The sequence below is a fragment of the Medicago sativa genome, chromosome 7, assembly GCF_051527215.1.
Source record: "Medicago sativa cultivar Bolivia chromosome 7, Bolivia_mono, whole genome shotgun sequence".
NCBI lineage: Eukaryota > Viridiplantae > Streptophyta > Magnoliopsida > Fabales > Fabaceae > Medicago > Medicago sativa.
The window spans coordinates 17,739,738-17,756,894 of NC_140755.1; the positions used below are offsets into that span (position 1 = coordinate 17,739,738).

Consider the following 17,157-nt stretch of genomic DNA (forward strand, 5'->3'; position numbering starts at 1 on the left):
CGAAAAGGTCCGTCCATCCTTGTTCCAAAAGAAGGTGGTTACACCTGTTGCCACGGTAACTCCACCAGTTGCTCCTCCTGTTGTCAAGAACGCCGGCCCATCAGGCCAGTCTATTGAAGAGTATAATCTGGACGAAATTCTGAGGCTTATTAAAAAGAGCGATTATAAGATTGTAGACCAGCTGCTGCAAACTCTGTCAAAAATATCCATCTTGTCTCTGCTCCTGAGCTCAGAAGCTCACAAGAAAGTGTTGATGAAAGTGCTGGAACAGGCCTTTGTTGATCATGAAGTCTCCGTGGATCAGTTCGATGGAATAGTAGGTAACATTACTGTTTGCAATAACTTGGGGTTTGGTGACGATGAACTCCCCGAAGCAGGAAAACACCACAACTTAGCTTTGCATATCTCAGTGCACTGTAAGTCTGACATGATATCCAATGTGCTGGTGGACACTGGATCATCCTTAAATGTAATGCGTGAGTCTACACTGAGACAGTTGAGTCATCATGGAATTTCTCTAAGGGGAAGCAGCTATTTGGTTAAGGCTTTTGACGGATCTCGTAAAGATGTTCTTGGAGAAGTAGATCTGGCAATTACCATCGGTCCTGAGACGTTCCAGATCACTTTACTGGTCATGGACATCAATGTTTCTTACAGTTGTCTCCTCGGAAGACCGTGGATTCACAACGCTGGGGCAGTAACTTATACTCTGCACCAGAAGCTCAAGTTTGTGAGGAATGGTAAGCTTGTCACTATACATGGTGAAGAAGCGTATCTGGTTAGCCAAGTGTCATCTTTCTCTTGTGTTGAAACAGGGTCCGCTGAAGGGACGTCATTTCAAGGCTTGACTGTTGAAGGTGCAGAGCCCCGGAGAGCTAGTGCTAGTATGGCTTCATTGAAAGACGCCCAGAAAGCTGTTCAAGAAGGGCAAGCTGCTGGCTGGGGCAAAGTGATTCAGATTTTGGAGAATAAGCGCAAAGAGGGCCTTGGGTTCTTCCCGACCTCGGGCGTTTCAACAGGGACTTTCTACAGTGCTGGGTTTATCAATGCTATTGCTGAAGATGCTGCTGAAAGTAGTTATGTGCCTACGTTTGTTGTACCAGGAGGCACCGTGAGAAATTGGGAGGCCATTGATATTCCTTTAGTCATCATGCTTCCATGTAATGTGTCTTGTTGCTCATGTTTTCTTTGTTTTCAAAATAACAATCCTTTCGCTCTGCCCAAGGCGAAAGTGATGACTTTGTAAGGGCATGTTTGTTTCGGCATTGCCGTTATTAATAAAAATTGTCGTTCTTCTCACGACTCTTTGTTTTTTACTTTTTAGTGCCTTTTTCTTGGAAATAATGGTAATGCCAGAAAAAACCAAAACGTCTTTATTTTCTTATTAATTTCAAAAATCTGCATGGAAAAATCTTTTCTAAAAATCATCCCAATCATATTATGCAGATTGAACCATAATAAACCCGTTGAACACAATGACCCTACGGTTCCTCCAAATTTTGAATTCCCTGTATGTGAAGCTGAAGATGAGGAGGATGACGAAGAGATACCGTATGAGATCACCCGACTGCCTGAGCAAGAAAGGAGAGCCATTCAGCCTCACCAGGAAGAAATTGAGCTTATCAACCTGGGTACTGAAGAGGGCAGGCGGGAGATCAAAATTGGCGCTGCACTTGAGCCAGAAGTGAAAAGGAAGATTACTCAGCTTCTCCATGATTACCCAGATGTCTTTGCATGGTCCTATGAAGATATGCCGGGTCTGAATCCCAAGATTGTGGAACATCGGATACTGACAAGACCTGAATGCCCTCCTGTCAAACAGAAATTGAGAAGGTCTCGTCAAGACATGGCTCTTAAGATCAAGGCTGAGGTGCAAAAGCAAATTGATGCGGGCTTCCTCATGACAGCTGAATATCTTGAGTGGATTGCCAACATTGTACCAATACCAAAGAAAGATGGGAAAGTTCGAATGTGTGTTGATTACAGAGATTTGAATAAAGCCAGTCCGAAAGATAACTTCCCATTGCCTCATATTGATGTGCTCGTTGACAGTACTGCTCAATCCAAAGTGTTCTCCTTTATGGATGGGTTCTCTGGCTATAACCAGATACGAATGTCGCCTGAAGATAGACAAAAGACGTCCTTCATCACTCTGTGGGGAACATTCTGTTATAAAGTGATGCCGTTCAGCTTGATAAATGCTGGTGCTACCTATCAAAGAGGTATGACTACTATGTTTCATGATATGATTCACAAAGAGATTGAAGTATATGTTGATGACATTATTGTGAAATCAAGTGATGAAGAGCAATATGTCGTGTATTTGAAAAAGATGTTTGAAAGATTGAGAAAGTACAAGCTGCGGTTGAATCCTAACAAGTGTACATTCGGTGTAAGATCTGGAAAGTTGCTAGGCTTCATTGTCAGCCAAAGAGGCATTGAAGTTGATCCTGACAAAGTCCGAGCCATCAGAGAGATGCCGGCCCCTCGAACTGAAAAGCAAGTCAGAGGTTTCCTCGGACGCCTAAATTACATTTCAAGGTTTATATCCCACATGACTACTACCTGTGCACCAATTTTCAAATTGCTCAGAAAGAATCAGTCTGTTGTATGGAATGATGAATGCCAGGAAGCTTTTGATAGCATCAAAGAATACCTGTTGGAACCACCTATCCTTGTCCCGCCAGTGGAAGGAAGGCCTTTGATTATGTACCTGTCAGTGTTAGATGAGTCTGTGGGTTGTGTTCTCGATCAACAAGACGAGACTGGAAAGAAAGAACATGTTATCTACTATCTGAGTAAGAAATTCACCGACTGTGAGACTTGGTATACAATTCTTGAAAAGACTTGTTGTGCTTTAGCTTGGGCTGCCAAACGCCTGCGTCATTATATGGTGAATCATACAACTTGGTTGATATCCCGAATGGATCCAATCAAGTATATCTTTGAAAAGCCTGCTGTCACCGGAAGGATTGCACGCTGGCAAAAGTTGTTATCTGAATATGACATTGTGTACAAGGCTCAAAAAGTAATCAAAGGAAGTATCCTTGCTGAGCCTCTTGCTTGTTAACCTCTTGATGATTACCAGCCGATCAAGTTTGATTTCCCTGATGAAGAGATTATGTATCTAAAAGCAAAAGACTGTGAAGAACCACTGATCAATGAGGGGCCGGATCTCAATAGCAAATGGGGGTTGGTATTTGATGGCGCTGTCAATGCTTATGGTAAAGGGATTGAGGCCATTATTGTAACTCCACAGGGGCACCACATTCCTTTTACTGCTCGAATAACTTTTGAATGCACGAACAACGTGGCTGAATATGAAGCATGCATCTTGGGCATTGAAGAAGCCATTGATATGAGAATTAAGCACCTTGACATCTATAGAGATTCCGCACTTGTTATTAATCAGATAAAAGGTGAATGGGAGACTCATCATGAGAAGCTGATCCCTTACCGTGACTATGCAAGACGTCTGTTGACATACTTTACAAAGGTTGAGCTGCACCATATCCCTCGGGATGAAAACCAGATGGTTGATGCTCTTGCTACTTTGTCTTCCATGTTTCGTGTGAACCACTGGAAAATGTGCCCGTAATCAAAGTGCAGCGTCATGTGTTTACTATTGAAAATATGCCAGATCAGGCTGATGAAGATGTGAATGATGGAAAACCTTGGTATTATAATATCAAACAGTTCTTGCAGAATCGTGAATATCCACCTGGTGCTTCCAACAGGGATAAAAAGACCCTGAGGAGATGGGCTAGTAGATTCCTTCTGGACGGAGAAATCCTATACAAGAGGAACTACGACATGGTCTTGTTGAGATGTGTTGATGTACAAGAAGCTGAGAAATTGATGCACGATGTACATGACGGCACTTTTGGGACCCATGCTACATGTCACACTATGTCAAGAAAGCTGTTAAGAGCCGGCTATTACTGGATAACTATAGAGCGTGACTGCTACAGACATGCTAAGAGATGCCACAAATGTCAAATTTATGCTGACAAAATTCATGTGTGTCGCGTCATTTTTCGGAGGTCAAGGCTATTTGATTAGCTTATTGACTCACTAATTTATTTCACGACCGAACATTTAATTTTTAAGAAAAAGGGAAAAAAGTTCAAACACCCCATATTGAAAAGATTTAGGGTTCGGGGGTTAGTTACATAAAGGGAAGGTGCTAGCACCCTTTATGTCCGTAGTACTCTACGGGAACCTCTTGGTTTTATTTAATTAATGTGCTATAACTTGCTTATTTTGAAAAAATTGAATTTTGAATAGTTAAAAAAGGAAAGACCTAATTATCTACATTTTATTGATTTGGAAGGACGAGTGTCCTCTGCCTACGTACCCATGAGGGATCAAAACCTCGTAGTTCGGGGTTAAAAAACTGACGTTTGATTGGTTGTGTATTTTTTATTAGTTTGAAAAAGGTCAAAAATTGGGGGATGACAGATGCCCCTATTTAAGTTTCTTCGTCCGGAGATTTGAAGATGGAATCTTTGATTCGATCGGACCGGAGAGACTTAAATATAAAGTACACCAATTTTGGACCTAAGATGCTATGAATGCTCGTGAAATGCTTGTATGAATGCAGGACAACAAAGATGACTTGACTGGGATAAGAAAGAACAATGGGATACCCAAGTTCGTTGAAGAAAGGGATCCGACTTTGCTGGGGAATGTAGTTTTACTGGGGAAAAGATTGTCTACTACCGTATTGGTTGTGTGGAGACAAAAACTTTGGGGTGACATCTCTTGAACGATAAACTAGGGACGACACATTTGAAATTGAATTTGAAATTGATTAGTGACATCACTAGAACAGCCACGCTGGGGATGACACTTTTGAAATTGAAATTGATTAATGACATCACTGGAACAACTAACGTTGGGGACGACACTTTTTTGAAATTGAAATTGAAATTGAAATTGATTAGTGACATCACTAGAACAGCCACGCTGGGGATGAAACTTTTGAAATTGAAATTGATTAATGACATCACTGGAACAACTAACGCTGAGGATGACACTTTTTGAAATTGAAATTGAAATTGATTAGTGACATCACTAGAACAGCCATGCTGGGGATGACACTTATGAAATTGAAATTGACCGGTGACATCACTAGAACAGCTAACGCTGGGGATGACACCTCTGAAATTGAAATGGAAATTGATTAGTGACACCACTTGAACAGCTAACGCTGGGGATGACACTTTTTATAAGACAAGAATTTTTCGCAAGCTATTCGCTTGACACACAGGTAACAAAAGATGTTTGCAAGCTATTCGCTTGACACACACGATGACAAAAGAGGGTTGCAAGCTATTTGCTTGACACCAAGGTAACAAAATAGGTTTGCAAGCTATTCGCTTGACACCAAGATAACAATAGAGGTTTGCAAGCTATTCGCTTGACACCAGGATAACAGTAGATGTCTGCAAGCTATTCGCTTGACACCAGGATAACAATAGAGGTTTGCAAGTTATTCGCTTGACACACATGATGACAAAAGAGGATTGCAAGCTATTCGCTTGACACATAGGTAACAAAATAGGTCTGCAAGCTATTCGCTTGACGCACCATGAGTGAAGATCAAACTGAAGGGATACGACAAAACCAGACTATGGGTGACTGATGCTACCATGTATGAATGATGTTATGTATATATTGTGTATATATGAATGTATGAATATGTTAAAGTATTAATGTATGAATGTATGAATGTATGGATGTAACTTGTATGACTGTGACAGGTGACTCGATGAAACAAGACAAGACATGTAAGATGAGAGGTGGACTGACATCGCAGTACAAACACTCGGCAAACTTCCTTGGAGATGATACTATTGTGAACAAATCGAGCCGTTGATCGGGTGAAGCTCGATAAAAGGTAGCAACTGATGCCTCCTAGGGAGCAAACCCATTGTTTAACCAAAAGTCTGGAAGAAATCGCCATTTGTAAATCAGCGCGGAGTGCTTTTCCCCTGGCATGCTTCAACAGTCATGTTTCTTGTATATATATTTTTTTTTTTGAAAAATCCCTAACTTTTGCCTGGACCACCCTTTCGGGTTTTCAGTCCACCGGGAATATATTTCTTTTTTTGTGCCCCTAATTTTTGCCTGGACCGCCCTTTCGGGTTTTCAGTCCACCGGGACGCTCTCTATTGCCTAAGCCGTCCTTTCGGGTTTTTCAACTTAGCGAGCTTTTTTTTTTGTATTTTTTTTTTTGTATTTTTGGACTGTGACAGCATCTTGCACAAAGCAAAGGTCCTCTTCATTGTGCTTAGCCATGTTTCCCTTTCGGAGTGTAACCGTTATCGAAGCAGATGCTGATGTACGTTTCAACTACTCATGAGTTCAAATAGGGTGTGTTTGTTGTTCACACTTTTCAAAAGATGTAAAAAAAAAAGTTTTGTATTTTGAAAATTTTTGCTTCAAGTATTGTAATCAAAAATAGAAGAAAATTTTGCAAATAAAATAAACGAGAGTTCCAAATAAATGGTACAGGCTCAAATTTGATGAATTGAGTGGTGGCCTACCAATGGCGTGACTCCACAGATCTTTGAAAAATTTGGAAAATGGTAAATATATTGGAAGGTACATTAAACACAATAACCGTTATGCTCCCTGACAACTTTGAATGCCCCAGTTCCAAGTCTTTGATCTGCAGATACTTCGAATCGGAGGTTCTTTTGACGACTGGAATGCCCCAAGTGGATTGTACCTGACCGGATGCAGTTACTTTGTCTTTTGATCCTTAACTTTTGCATAGAACGCCCTTTCGGGTTTTCAATCTATCAGGATAATCATTTTTGTTCATGTCTCTAATTTTTGCCTGGACCGCCCTTTCGGGTTTTCAGTCCACCGAGACGCTCATTTTTGCCTAAGCCGCTTTTTAGAATTTGCAACTTATCGAGCTTTTATTTTTGACAAAGTATTTCTTGACTGCACCGACATTCATAGGACGTGTGAGTTTGTCACCATCCATAGTTGTAAAAGTCACTGCACACGAGCCTTCATAATTAGGCGTCTACTTGCCCCTGGAGTCTGGTTGGAAAGTAGTACAAAGTTACCTTCTTGAAATTCATGGGGGACGAACCTTTTTGTTAGAAGATTGTTTCAAACCTCTTTTGATATATTCATTCAAGGTCGTCATGCCTTTAAATTCGATCAAGCTTGGACTTTAGCAGAACTCCTATTGACGGGACTTCGACCTTCACGGGAAGCACGACCTCCATGTTGCATATTGGGGAAGGAGGGGGGGTTGCCCCTGTTGAAATGTGTACTGAAGTACGATATCTGAGCAAAGAGAATGGTAGCACTCCGAGCCAATCTTTGTAATCGAATGTCATCTTCTGGACAACCTCCTTGATATTTTGTTTACAGCTTCAATGGCTAAGATGCCCCAGTATGTGAGAGATCTCGTCGGGAATCTCTTCATTCTCCTTCTTCAGCTTCGGACAAAGGGAACTCACGGTTGGAAGAGAGTACATGGTTAATGTGTTCAACGGGTTTTTTAATGCATGATTTGATTATTGATATAAACATTATGATTATGCAGATACGTGGAAATGATTAAAGGGAAATTTTTTTGGTTTTTTGTATTACCATTTTTCCAGAAAAAAAAGCACAAAATAAAAACAAAGTCGGGATCAAAGCGACTTTTTTAATGATGAAAATACATAAAGCAAAAAAAGCCCTAAACAAGTTCACTTCCGTCTCGGGTGGGACGAAAGGATTTTTTTTTTTTGAAAAACATAAAGCAACAAACAAACATATTAATTGAACAGATGAGTAATAGAAATAAACATCAGCAACGACCCGATTGCAGATTAAACATTTCATGTGTCAACCTTAGATACCAAGATCCGATAGCGGATTAACTTTCACATTCAAATTCAAACTCTTCGAAAGGTATAAGGTTTTTTCGGATCAACTTCTGAACTATCTTCTGCAACGCAAAACAGTGCTCGATATCATGACCTGGTGCCCCTTGATGGAAAGCACAACAGAGATCCGGCCTGTACCGGGATGTCAATTTTGCTGGCACTGGAGGAGGTGCCTTAGTGTAGACCAAATTCTTTTCGAGTAATTTTGGAAACAACTCTGCATACTTCATGGGAATCGGATCAATCTGTTTCCTTGAAGCCTGTTGTCGAGGCTGTTGTTGACATTGTTGAAATTGGGGTTGATAACCCGGATTTTGAACAACATTTATGAAAGGAATATCAACGACAGCAGGGTGATAAGCCAGATACTGTTGTTGAGGCTGACTTTCCACTGCATTCATTTCTTGGTCTTCCTCCTCTGAACGGTCAGCGGGAACACTTTCTTTGACCAGACGTCCTTCTCGAACCCCTTCTTCAAGACGCATTCCCGTAATCATCATCTTTGCAAAGTTGTTGGGAGCATTTCCAACCATTTTCTCATAATAAAACTGATCCAGAGTCTTCAAGAAAATCTCAGTCAATTCTTTCTCTTCCAGAGGTGGACGAACTTGATCAGCAAAATCTCTCCATCGCTGGGCATATGCCTTGAAAGATTCATTATCATTTTGGGTCATGGCCCGGAGTTCGTCTCTGTCTGGGGCCAAGTGCAAGTTGTAGTTGTATCGTTGGACGAAAGCATTACCCAAATCTTTGAAAGTTTTGACATTAGCACGGTTTAGGCCCATGTACCATTTCAAAGCGGCACCAGTCAGGCTATTTTGAAAGCAGTAGATAAGAAGCTTATCATTGCCGACTTGAGGAGACATCTTTCTGGCATACATTGTCAAATGGTCCTTAGGGCAAGTATTCCCTTTGTACTTCTCAAAATCAGGGACCTTGAATTTGCGTGGTATCACGACATTTGGTACCAAGCAGAGATCATAAGCACTTTCCCCAAACAGTTCTTCCCCACGGAGAGCTTTCAATTCCAACCATAATGCATCAAACTTCTCTCTCAGTTCTTCTACCTGATTATATGCAACCACGCTTCCTGGTTGATAGATAGGTTCATGAACCAAAGGAGTTGAGTAGGTCATAGCAGCTTGAGGGAACAAAGGATCAGGTTGAGGGATGGGCATTGTTTGTTGCACAAAAGGAGCTTGAACCTTAGAGACACCAGGACAGAATACTTCACCAGAATTCAAAGGTGTGCTCGAGAGATAACCTTCCAGCATAGCATGTTGAGGAGTACTAACAAACACTGTTGAAATCGGGGTAGTGGAAGCAACCGTCTGAGCTTGAGTACTGACAACTGGAAGAGACAATGGCTGACCCTGTGCAACCGTCATCAAAGATACTAAGTTCTTCAAAATCTCATTTTCGGCCCGGAGGGTTGTCACCTCTTCACGAAGCTTGTGGTTCTCTTGTTTAAGATGATCCATTCTGATTTGCTCGAGTGTTGTAGATGTGAGTAGACTGATGGATTGACCTTTTGTACGCAGAAACAAAGTATGAGACACGGACTAGAAACTATGATTGCAAAATGATGCATGATACTTATGCAGAAATATTTATTTTATCGAAGGATTTGTCAAAGTAATTGTAAACATCATAAGGAACATTGTTTCATTTGATGATTGAAAATATTACAAACAGTCCCTTTTTGAGAGCAAAAGCAAAACTGAGGAAAAAGTTCCTAGCAAAGCTAAAGACTAGTTAAGACTTTTGAAGATGTATTTATTGATGTTAATACCTTTATCTAAGTCCTTCGATACTGATTTTTTTTTTAATGAATGAATGCATGTATGCATGGTTATGCTAACACAAACGGTGAAAATATGGTGAGTTTAAGTCCACATGTTGGAGTCAAGGGTAACAACGCCATTTTGTAAGGACTATGGTTTCATTTGTAATTGTAACAAGGGTTCTACCAAGTTCCCAAATTGCAACTACCCTTATGAATATATTGGTGTATAGGAATGCTCCTAGTCCAATATCATCCACAAGGAAGTCTAGTTTGAACGTAGTATCTCGTGACAACTAAAGTCAAGAATGCTCTTGGTTTAGCCACCGCACTACGTCCTAAAAAGGCCAAGATGTGTTAAGGGTTACTAAGGTCCACGACTTCACGGGACACTCACATTGAAAGTAATAACGTCGACATGAATGCTCATGACAACAAGAGTACTACCTTCCGTGAGGCCTCCGCCGAGTAGGGTTATCACATGTACACATGGTCCAAGAATGCTCTTGGTATGGCACTATGATTATACCCCATCCTATCTTATGTTTCTCTCAAGTCCGGGTTAGGACTTATCTCACCACTCACGTTAAGAAAAGAAGAAAGAAAGAAGAAGAAAGAACATATGTACATGTATTTCCATCTTTTATTTTTTGATTTTTTTAAGCAAGTTATAACACAAAAATTAAATAAGACCAAGTTAGGCTCAACCCTCTTAGGGGGTATCCCCCAGCGGAGTCGCCATTTCTGTCGCGTCATTTTTCGGAGGTCAAGGCTATTTGATTAGCTTATTGACTCACTAATTTATTTCACGACCGAACATTTAATTTTTAAGAAAAAGGGAAAAAAGTTCAAACACCCCATATTGAAAAGATTTAGGGTTCGGGGGTTAGTTACATAAAGGGAAGGTGCTAGCACCCTTTATGTCCGTAGTACTTTACGGGAACCTCTTGGTTTTATTTAATTAATGTGCTATAACTTGCTTATTTTGAAAAAATTGAATTTTGAATAGTTAAAAAAGGAAAGACCTAATTATCTACATTTTATTGATTTGGAAGGACGAGTGTCCTCTGCCTACGTACCCATGAGGGATCAAAACCTCGTAGTTCGGGGTTAAAAAACTGACGTTTGATTGGTTGTGTATTTTTTATTAGTTTGAAAAAGGTTTTAAAATGGAGAAGCCAAATGGCAAAATGAATTTGTTTGTATTTTTTATGTTAAAGAAAAATGACTTGAAATATGATTAAATTGATTGAAGTTTGATTAAGGAAAGAAAATAAAAAAGACGTCACTTGATTTAAGATCAAGGTTTATTTAAAAAATATTTTTGTGTTTTGAACTATTTGCATGTTTTTTTTGTTTTTTTGAATAACTAGAATAAAATTAAACTAACGGAGCATAAAGAAATAAAAGCGTAGGTACCCTATGGTGGCGTTGGACCACCACAAGGACCTTTTACCTAAAATCTAGCAACATAAAGAAAGGCATACACGCACACACGCACACATGCACCTAACTATTACATTAAACCTAAAATACATGTTATGGTCTGCGAGAAAATAAATATGCATGATAATATTTACATCGAGGCCTAAATATACATTCTAAAATATGCGACAAAATAAATATGCATGAATTATTTACATCAAACCTATATGTACATTCTAAATTCCATATGATAAGAAATAAATGACACAAACTAAATATGTATGCAATAGATAAATGAATGATAGATATGCAGCCTAGTCTAATAAATATAAGAATAATAAAACGCAAAAGAAATAATAAAATAAAATGCAAGACGAAATTAAAATGCATGAAGAAATAAGAATAAAATGATATGATGCAAGACGGGGGGTGTAGGGATTAAAAGGGGGCGTACAGAATAGTAAAAAAGGGAAGTTGGGGCCTAAAGAAGCAGATAAGCGCACTGGGCTTTAAGAGGAACCGGTTTTGGGTTTAAAAGCGGGTCGGGTTTATGGGCGGTTCGGTCAGGGCCATCAGATTAGGATCTGACGGCCTAAGGGAATGAGAGTGCATGACAACACCTACACTAGCATGCATACAATCAAAAGGACCTATAAACATGTGGTAAGAACACGTTTCTACCCATTTCCCTTGGTCTTTCTCTCTCTTCTCATATTTTCTTTGTCTCGGCTCTCTCTCTCTGTTCTTTCCTTCATTCTTTTCTTATTTTTTTTTACGATTTTCTTCCTTCTCCTAAATCCCTTCTATTTCCTTTTGTATCCTAAATTCCAAAGTAATTCACAACCACGCCTAAATCTACAATACTGAAAAAAGAAAAAAAAACATATATATACCCTTTTCTTAGATCCGGTTTGACTAATGGTTGTGGTGATGGTGTTGTTTGAACGCCGGCTGAACTCGTCGACGGTACTGCTGCGTTCGTCCGTGATCTCGGCTTCGTCCCCGTTTGAGTCGGTTCGTGTTGCTGGGTTGCGGCTTCGTGTACGGTGGGATTGATGTCTGTTTGCGTCGTTTCTCGATCCGTTCCCTTTGTGGCTGAGATTGCCGAAGTAAGCTGTGGTTTGGAGGCTTGTACGACCTCTGTTTGTGTGGCCTGCGCGAGTTTGGTGATTGGTTGGACTGATTAGGATTTTGTTTAGGTGTAATGCGATTGCTTGATGTGGTTTTGAGTCACTGGGTTTTGATTGGAAATTTGAAAAAAAGATTCTAGTTTTGCGATGAATTGTGCGTGAAAAACAAATGTTGTTTTGCAGGTTTATGTGTCGTGAAAAGATGTGTGTGGAGATTGTTGGGAGAATTGCAGGTTGATGTATTGAACTGTGTGTGTGGATTGGTTGTAAATTGTTGAAGGTTATTGTGAGTTTTTGGCCCCCGAATAGCGTCTGGCTTTATAGTGACATGGTTTTAGGTTAGGGTTTGTTCAAAAATGCATAAACTTGTGCTTGGATTGAGGATTGGGATGAAATTTGGTTCCTGGATTTATGTTGCAGATGAGGCCGTGGACTTGGATTGGATGGGGGGAACGCGTAACAGCTATTTTTGGATTGAAACTTGGACTTATCATGGACAAAAGAACTAAGTAATAATAATAAAACAAAAGGAAAAAAAAACAAGATAAAGGCTAATCGTAATAAAAAGGTGAGGTTAAAAAAAATGAAGACTAATAATAATAATAAAATTAGAAATAGAAAGACACTAATAACAAATAAAAAAATACTTTTTTTTTTAAAAGCAAAATTAAAGTTAATTTGAAAATTGGGTAAAAGATGGAAATTTAAACTAAAAAATAAAGAGACCGACTCGGAACCAAAATGAGGTATTTTAAAACACCTCTCTGCCGAAATTTTTACCGAAAAGTCAAAGACTTAATCAGGGTCAAAGGGCGTGTGTCGGTGTATCAATGTACGATCTTTAGGTCAAAAATTGGGGGATGACAATGTGCCTCCGCATGCCCTCAATGTTATCTCTTCCCCATGACCTTTCTCTATGTGGGGCATTGACATGATCGGAAGAATTGAGCCAAAAGCTTCCAATGGGCATCGTTTCATTCTAGTGGCAATTGACTATTTCACCAAATGGGTTGAAGCTGCTTCCTATGCGAATGTGACCAAACAAGTGGTAGTGATATTTATCAAGAATAACATCATCTGTCGATATGGTGTTCCTAACAAGATCATCACTGACAACGGTTCCAATTTGAACAATAACATGATGCAAGCTTTATGTGAAGAATTCAAGATTGAACATCACAACTCTTCTCCTTATAGACCTCAGATGAATGGTGCAGTTGAGGCCGCTAACAAGAACATCAAGAAGATTGTTCAGAAGATGGTCACTACTTACAAAGACTGGCATGAGATGCTACCCTTTGCCTTGCATGGTTAACGTACTACAGTGCGCAGTTCAACCGGGGCAACACCATTTTCTCTGGTATATGGAATGGAAGCTGTTCTCCCCCTGGAGGTGGAAATTCCATCTCTTCGAGTGATCATGGAAGCAAAATTAACTGAGGCTGAATGATGTCAAAGTCGGTATGACCAGTTGAACTTGATTGAAGAGAAACGCATGGATGCTATGGCTCATGGACAGTTGTATCAGGTGCGAATGAAGAATGCTTTTGACAAGAAAGTCCGGCCTCGTGAATTCAAGGAAGGCGAGCTTGTATTGAAAAGAAGGATAAGTCAGCAACCTGACCCAAGGGGCAAGTGGACACCTAACTATGAAGGTCCTTATGTTGTCAAGAAGGCTTTCTCTGGTGGTGCTTTGATCCTTACACACATGGATGGTGTTGAAATTCCGAATCCTGTAAATGCCGATATAGTCAAGAAATACTTTGTCTAAAAATATGAAAAGAACAGCGTGGTAGGTCGAAAACCCGAAAGGGCGGCCTAGGCAAAAATGCGCTTCCCGGTGGATCGAAAACCCGAAAGGGCGATCCAGGCAAAAGTTAGGGACAAAAAAATATATATGAAAAAGCTCGCTGAGATTGTACGCAACTCAGGCAAAAATGAGCGTCTCGATGAGCCGAAAACCCGAAAGGGTGGTTCATGCAAAAATGAGATTGATAATGAAAGACAAGTAACTATATCTGGCAAATCACCATCACCCCTTGGGACATCTGCAGCTGTCAATGATCGTCTTCATCAGAGGCTTCTGTACTTGTGAATTCAAAATTTCTATGAAATGTAGCGGTCATCGTGTTCAATGTACCACCAACCAATAAAATTACCATTTTCCAAGCTTTGTAAATCCGTGGAGTTATGCCTTTGGCTGACTCTCACTCTTCTACATCAATTTGAGCCCGTGCTGTTATTTGAAACTCTACTTTCTTTCTACTTTCAATGTTGTGTACAAAATATTTTCTTTCTATTTGATAATGTCAACGTCTGAAACAAACATTTTTGAAAATTGAAAAATCTTTTCCGTCTATTTTGAAAGCAAACCTGAGCAATAGGACACATTCCAGTGAAACATGCATGAATAAATGAGTGTCAATGTCTATTTCAACACATGTTACAAGCAGGTGGTTCCCCAGGATGATCTGTGGTCAATGGCAAGAATGAAAAAACAGAATGAAAATGGAAAAATTGAAAAATTCAAATGAAAAGCTCGCTAAGTTGAAAACCCGAAAGGGTGGCTTAGGCAAAAATGAGCACCCCGCTGATTGACAACCTATGAAGGCAATTCAGGCAAAAATGGGGCAATGAAAAGAATTTATTCCCGGTGAATCGAAAACCCGAAAGGGCGGTTCAGGCAAAAATGGGATTGAAGAATGAAAAATGAAAGAATGAAAGAATGAAAAGCATTGACCACAAATGCGAACATCCAATGTTTACCCAGAGCTGACACGCCTAGCAATGGCGACTTGTATCAAAGAATCTTCCAAAGTTCCCTCTTCTGCAAGCGTTGTATATGTAATGTGAGATATTGCCCTCAGCCATGGTTTCGATACGTCTCTCAACGACGGTCTCTCCAAAGAGGATTCCTGTGTACATGTTATAGCACGAGCCACTAAGTGCCCAATATTCCAATATTTTGTCTGTCTCTGTGAAACTTTCCCGCCAAACTCTAAACCAATCATGCATTTCCAAGCATTCATACATGCATAATCACGCATTTTATGTGCTCATATATTCAATGGTCTTGTTATACCATAAATACATGTTGCATTTCCAATCTCAATTTTAATTCAACTCAATCTCAATTTCCAATTCAATTCAATTTCAACTCTCAATCCAATGTCTATGTCTATGCCTATGTCTATGTCTATGTCTCTGTTAAACTCTCAATTCAATACCATGTCTATGTCTATGTTTGTGTCTCTGATTATTCTCAACTTTCAATGCCTATTTCAATGTCAACTTTCAATTCAATTCAAATCAATGCTAATCCACTCTCAATTTGCTTTTGGGCCAACAATAATGGTCATGTCTATCTTCAAATTAAGTCAATGTCAGTCTACCCTCAATTTGTATCTTGTTAAATCCAACCTCCAATGTATCTTGCTATATGTCTTCTAATTGGTCAAGTGGCTAGTTCGATCCAAAGAACAGCTTGTACCTGCTTATATGCCTGTGTTTCTGGTCAAACGACAAGTTCGATCCAAAGAACAGTTTGTACCCGGCTTATGTTTTGTTATCGGTCAAACGACAAGTTCGATCCAAAGAACAGTTTGTCCCTGCCTGCATGTTGCGATATTGATCAAGCAGCAAGTTCGATCCAAAGAACAGCTGGTATCTGCCTTTTTGCCTATGCCTCTGATCAAGCAGCACGTTCGATCCAAAGAACAGCTTGTATCTACCTTTTTGCCTATGTCTCTTGATAGATATCTGGCAAGTGTACCAAAAACTATCGAAGTAGTAATAAATATCGATCCACAAGGACTGTGTTAGTTTCAATTATAACAAGTACGTTATACGTTAGGATGTGTAAAATTTATATTTGGTTGCCCTAGGCAGAAAAAGTTTGTTTTAATCAGAGTTGATTAAAGTTGAAAGAGTTTGAAAGAAAATTATGTCGAGATGAATGGTTAAGCCGGTGAATCCACTATTGCTTTATATGAAAAAGTCTACCTCTCTCTACTCTCAATTACTACTCAGTTTTTACGATAAATTAACTAAGTGACTTTGATCAATCTCTCGCATCAAAGCCCTTTCCTAAGTTATAACCCTATTAATCTCTTAACGTGATTGAATAACCGCGGAAGCAATATTGGAACGGTAATTCATGTATCATAACCCTCAATTTCCTATCTCTAGGTTCCTAGTGTTGAGTTAAACAAAATTACTATTTCAGGATTAAAAGCTAGGGCTAGTAGTCATTCAATTCCTAAGATCAATTCATGTGATTGCAAGAAGCTAGGGCTAGTAGTCATACAAAACAATAATCATGAAAAGCAATAAACACAAGTAATTCTGAATAAAAACTGAATTGCATTGATTATAGAGAGAGTTCAACTACAAAATCATATATTACAAAAGTTTCATCATGGCTTAACCAAACTAAAGGTTTAGCTACTCATAGCTAAACAATCATAAAAAATAACAAGAGAAAACATACATAAATCTAACCAACGGAGTGTTGGTATGAGATTCAGGGCTCGTTCCTTGGTCTCCTGTCGTCCTTGATGCTCAAAATCGTAATAATAATCAGTACCCAAAACCCTTGCTAGCAGCTGGATATTTATAGAAAGAAAATTAGGGTTTCAGAAAAGCCCATCATCGTGCCACGTTACGGGCTGGTCGTGGCACGATGCTTCATTAATCCTACGTGGCAGCAGACAAAATCAACCATCGTGGCACGTTGCATGTTTCTTCGTGCCACGAAAATTCCAGTGCTGAATCCTTTGTCCCACGCTTCTTTCAACGTGCCACGAACGTAACCAACGTGGCACGATGCTTCATTCTTGGGCAATTTTCCTTGGTTTCTTGAAGTTTCTTCTCTTGAGCACTTGTTCCTGTTTTAGCTTGATTACACCATGAAATCATT

General features: G+C 39.6%; 1 protein-coding gene across 1 annotated transcript; it reads right to left on the minus strand.

The window, feature by feature from the left end:
- Positions 1–4,303: 4,303 nt before the first annotated feature.
- On the minus strand, positions 4,304–12,531 carry LOC146904719 (uncharacterized). The gene is made up of 2 exons (XM_085727293.1): positions 12,003–12,531; positions 4,304–9,429 (listed from the first exon to the last, which is right to left on the minus strand). The coding sequence occupies exon 2, from the start codon at positions 9,380–9,382 to the stop codon at positions 7,892–7,894; it is 1,491 nt and encodes a 496-aa protein (XP_085583419.1). The 5' UTR covers positions 9,383–9,429; positions 12,003–12,531; the 3' UTR covers positions 4,304–7,891.
- Between the last annotated feature and the right edge of the window lie 4,626 nt (positions 12,532–17,157).

Coding starts and splice junctions, on each gene's coding strand:
- LOC146904719 (XM_085727293.1), bottom strand. CDS start 9,382: ATGGATCATCTTAAACAAGAGAACCACAAGCTTCGTGAAGAGGTGACA.